At 72.0% G+C, this 4,439-nt stretch overlaps 1 protein-coding gene across 1 annotated transcript; it reads right to left on the bottom strand.

Moving 5' to 3' along the window:
* Positions 1-78: 78 nt before the first annotated feature.
* H696_04272 (hypothetical protein) lies at positions 79-4,161 on the bottom strand (the record flags this gene model as incomplete). Its single annotated transcript, XM_009498150.1, has 2 exons — positions 79-703; positions 851-4,161. 2 exons carry the CDS (start codon positions 4,159-4,161, stop codon positions 124-126), a joined length of 3,891 nt encoding a protein of 1,296 aa, XP_009496425.1. The 3' UTR covers positions 79-123.
* Between the last annotated feature and the right edge of the window lie 278 nt (positions 4,162-4,439).

The following is a 4,439-nucleotide window of genomic DNA, read 5'->3' as shown; positions in this document are numbered from 1 at the left end:
CTCCCTCCCCCCCCCTCTCTCTCTCTCTCTCCCTCTCTCTCCCCCCCCTCCCCGGAATGGGACACCCGAAAAGCAGTGTGTGGGGTGTTGGGTGTATTCACGACTTGGGCATTTGTCAGGGGGTCAGAAAAGCTGGTCGAAGGAGGGCAAGCGCAGGAGCCGGCACATATCGGCGCGAGAGTCGCGCGACCGGGTCACCAAGGCATCGAGGGCTCGCAGCCGAGGGGACGACCCGGCGGCCGGGGAGGTCGGGCTGGCACCCGGGGCGCCGGATGCCTCGGACAGGTTGTCCAGCCAGGCAGACACCTGCCGGGCCTGGACACGGACCGCACGCTCGGGCGCCGTGACCACCTGGTGCCGGCCGGCTGGCCGGGTGAAAAGCCGCTCGGCGCCGGCCGCAAGGCCCATCAGCCGGTCAAGGCGCAAGTCGCGATGGGCCGCCCGGCGGCGCCCGGTGGCCGTGGCCTTGCCAACGCCTCGGCCACCTAGCAGGAAGCCCGGACGCAGGGCCGGGACGCCGGAGGCCGACCCGTCAGCCGTGGAGGGACCAGCACCGGCCGCCGCATCGCGGCGCTGGCTGATGATCGTGTGCGCCTCGGACAGCGAAGCGAGCAACAGCGACAGGGCCAGGTCCACTCGAATGATGGCCCGGTGGGCGGTCTTGGACGAGTCATCCGGCAGGCAGAGCTGTGGCTTGGACGGCCTGAGGCAATGATTCCAGCACGCAGGAGAGATGCGTTAGCAGCAAGACAACGTGCGCGCGTGCGCATGTGTGTGTGTGTGTGTGTGTGTGTGCATGAGGATCGAGCGTGGGTGTGCAGCCAAGAGGCGACACAGGAGAGGCATGTACCACTCGGTGTGAAGGCGGGCGAGGTCCGAGAGAACGGCCAGCAGCCCGGGGGGGAAGTTCAAAGCGAAGACTATGGATTGGGGATTGACCGGAAACTCGGCGAAGACCTCCCGCGCCACGGGCAACGGCGCCACCAGCGTCAGCCGCAAGTGCAGCAGGGAGGTCAACAGCGGCAGCGGCAGCGGCAGTGGATTCGACTGCCGGAAGTTGTAGTTCGGCACCATCTCGATCTGGTGCATCATCGCCGATGAGGGGTGGCCCCGGGGCGAGGCCAAGTGCGTGGTCGGCGACCGGGGCTGCGACTTGGCCGACTGGTCTTGCGATGATTGTTGCGGCTGCTGCGGCTGCTGCTGCTGCGGGTGCGGGTGCGGGTGCGGCTGCGAGCGCGGCTGCGGGTGCGCCGATGCCGACGCCGGTGTCTGAGCAGGGCCCCGTGCCGAGTCGGCCGCGGCATTGGAGGCAGGGGGGCGCGGCCGCACGGCCGGCTCCGGTGCTCCGGGCTTGGGTGGCGCCCCTGTCGGGGGCGGGCCATGGGCCTGGGCCTGGGCCTGAGAGGGAGGGGATCGGACGGCGGGCGGGGCCTTGCCGGGTGCCGTGTCGCGCGGCTGCTGCGACGCGTCGGCCATGGTCCCGGCCCCGGTGTCCGGGGTTTGCAGGGGCTGCTGCGCCGGCGTGGGCGAGGGAGACGGCCGGGCGGCCGCGGCGCCGGGCCCCGGCCCGGGCGCTGGCGAGGGCCGAGTGGCCGCAGGGGCATGGGCCCCAGCAGCCGGCGCCCCCGGGGGAGGATGGGACTCGGGCCGGGGTGGCAGAGGCCGGACAGCCGGCCCGGCACCCGGGCCCGGAGGGGCGTAGTGCCCGGTTGGGGGGATCTGCTGCGGCGAGTCCTGATGCCAGGCCGCCGTATGGGGCGATGACGGGACGTGGGATTTCATTTGCACCAGCGGCAGCTGCTGCTGATGTGGCTGTGGGGGCGCCAGCTGGTGCGGGTGCTGGTGCGGCTGCGGCGGCGGCGGCTGCTGGTGCGGCTGCGGCGGCTGCTTGAGATGCGGCGGTGGGACACCGGAGCCTGGATGCGGCTGAGCTGGCGCTTGGGGCTGCTGCTGCTGCTGCTGCTGGTGGTGATGGTGGTGATGGTGATGGTGTGCCGTCTTCGGTTGGGCAGGGGGCTGCAATGCCGGAGCCGGGTGCATCGGAGAGTGCGACCGGTGTGCCGGGTGCCCAGCCGGCGGCGGCGGTGGCTGAAGCTGCTGCACTTGCACTTGGGACTGTGCCTGTGACGGGAGCTGGGAATGGTGCGCATGCCCGGGTGGGTAGGCCGCATGCTCGGCATACGGGTGGTGCGGGCTCGGCAGGCCGCGGGACTTGAGGGCGGCTGCGGCGGCCACGGCCGCCGCCGCCGCCACCCCGGACGCGCCAGCCTGCGGCCCCGAGGGATCATGCCCGGGCGGCACGCTGGCCGGCGACATGCCGGGCCCCGAGGCCACCATGGCGCCCGGGGCCAAAGCCGGCGGCGCCGACACCGGCGGCTGATAGGGCGACTGGCCGCCGACCGGGCGCCCACCAGCGGGGAAGTAATGGCCGGCGGCGGTTGCCGAAGCGGCGGCGGCGGCGGCGGCGGCCGCGGCTGCCGCTGCCACTGTAGCAGCGGGCGGCGCGTGCGGGTGCTGTGCCGGCTGCGCGGCACCATGTGCATGCCCAACCGAGGGGGGGTAGCCTGGCTGGCTGGCGTACGCCGGGTGCGAGCCGGAAAGCTGTCGGTACTGGGGAGCCGCGCCCGGGCCCGGGCCCGGAGCTGCCCCTGCATGCGGCGATGACCCAACCGCCGGGGTGCCGGCTGCAGCACCGGCGAAGCCAGCCGCCGCGGCCACATTCAAATGGTACCCCGCGGTGTTGGTGGCCGAGGCCGCGCCCGGGGCCTGGGGCCCAGGCGGCTTGTGATGCACATACTGGCCATGCGCCGGGCCGTGATGCGGATGGCCATGGTGCGGCGAGGGCCCATTCATGGCCGGAGGCATGCCCGGCGTGTGGGCCTGGTGCTGGGGCACTTGCTGGCCCGGGGCCGGCTGAGCGGCCTGCTGCGGATGGTGGTGATGGTGGTGCGCCGGAGGCTGAGCATGTGGTGGCGCGCTGGCATGCGCCGGCGGCTGGTGCTGCCCATACACCCCGGCTTGGGGGTGTTGCACCGGCGGCTGGCCCTGCGGCTGGCCCTGCTGCGGCGCCTGCTGGCTGTGGAAATGCTCCACGGGCCCTGCAAGCGACTTGGCTTGGGGATGGTGCTGGGCAGGATGGGCCTCGCCCCCGGCCGTGTACCCGGCTGCCGGCATGCCCGGCTGCTGCGGCTGCGGGTGGCGGTGTCGCACACCGGCCGGGGCCTGGTAGCTACCAGGGGGGGCATGCTGGCGGGCTGCCTCATCGACATACGCCTGGGATGCGGCCAGATGCTGCGGCTGTGGCTGCGGCTGGGAGTGATAGTGCTGCTGGGGCGGTTGCTGGTGGTGCTGATGCTGGTGGTGGTGCTGCGGTTGCTGGTGCTGCGGTTGCGGCGGCGGCTGCTGCTGGTGCTGCGTGTGGTGATGGTGCTGCTGCTGCTGCTGCTGCTGCTGTTGTTGTTGTTGTTGCTGCTGTTGCTGCTGCTGCTGTTGCTGGGCATACTGCGGATGCAAGTGCTGCTGGTGCGACACCTGTCGCGCCTGTTGCGGTGTCGGCTGCTGTGGCTGCTGCGGCTGCTGCAAATGGTACTGCTGATACGAGCCGACGGGCTGTCGCTGAGCATATTGCTGAGAATATTGGTGCTGCTGCTGCTGGTGTTGCTGCTGCTGCTGGTGTTGTTGCTGCTGCTGCTGCTGCTGCGACAGCTGAGAGTGATGCGAGTGGATCATGTGTGCGTGGCCCGCTGCCGCCTGCGGGTGCTGCTGCTGCTGTGCCCCGGCAGATGGGTGGCCCTGGTGCTGCAGCGAAGGGGCGTGCGCATGGCCAGCGGCCCCAGCGGCATGCATCGCCTGGTGGTGATGATGCTGCGCGTATCCCTGGTATGCGGGGTGCTGTTGGGCTGCCTGGCCCGGGGCCGGCACCTGTTGGGGGTGATAGTGCCCGGCAGCGGCGCCGGGGTGCGCCTGGCCAGCGTGGGCGCCCCCATGCTGTGGATGATATGCGCCATACTGCGACCCGGCCGCGGCGGCGGCGGCCGCCGTCGCCGCGGCATACGCGGCGTATGGGCCCTCCTGAGGGTGTCGCGCCGCCGGCGGACCCTGCTGCGAGGGGTGTCCATACGACTGCGCCTGCTGCTGGTTGTACCCGGGGTGGCCGCTCATCGCGGGAGGGAGGAGAAGCGGGCCGGCACCGGGGGAGAGGAGGGAGGGGGGGGGGACGGGAAGATCGGGCGAAGGACTGCGAGGCGGGTTGCGGAGGGATGGACGGACGGGCGGCCGGATGGGGGCCAACAAAGAGGCGGCACAGCGGGGCAAAGGCAGGGAGGAGGTAGACTGGAATGCCGAGGATCGGTGGCACCCGGTGAGGCCTCCGAAGAGTGTCTTCACCTGGGCGATCTTGGTGCCTCTCCCCGGCTCGGGCCGGGGGCCGGGGGGGGGGG

This window comes from Fonticula alba (assembly GCF_000388065.1).
Source record: "Fonticula alba strain ATCC 38817 unplaced genomic scaffold supercont2.7, whole genome shotgun sequence".
Lineage (NCBI taxonomy): Eukaryota > Rotosphaerida > Fonticulaceae > Fonticula > Fonticula alba.
The sequence above is the reverse complement of the archived record's forward strand: the minus strand, read 5'-3'. Positions and strand labels throughout refer to the sequence as shown.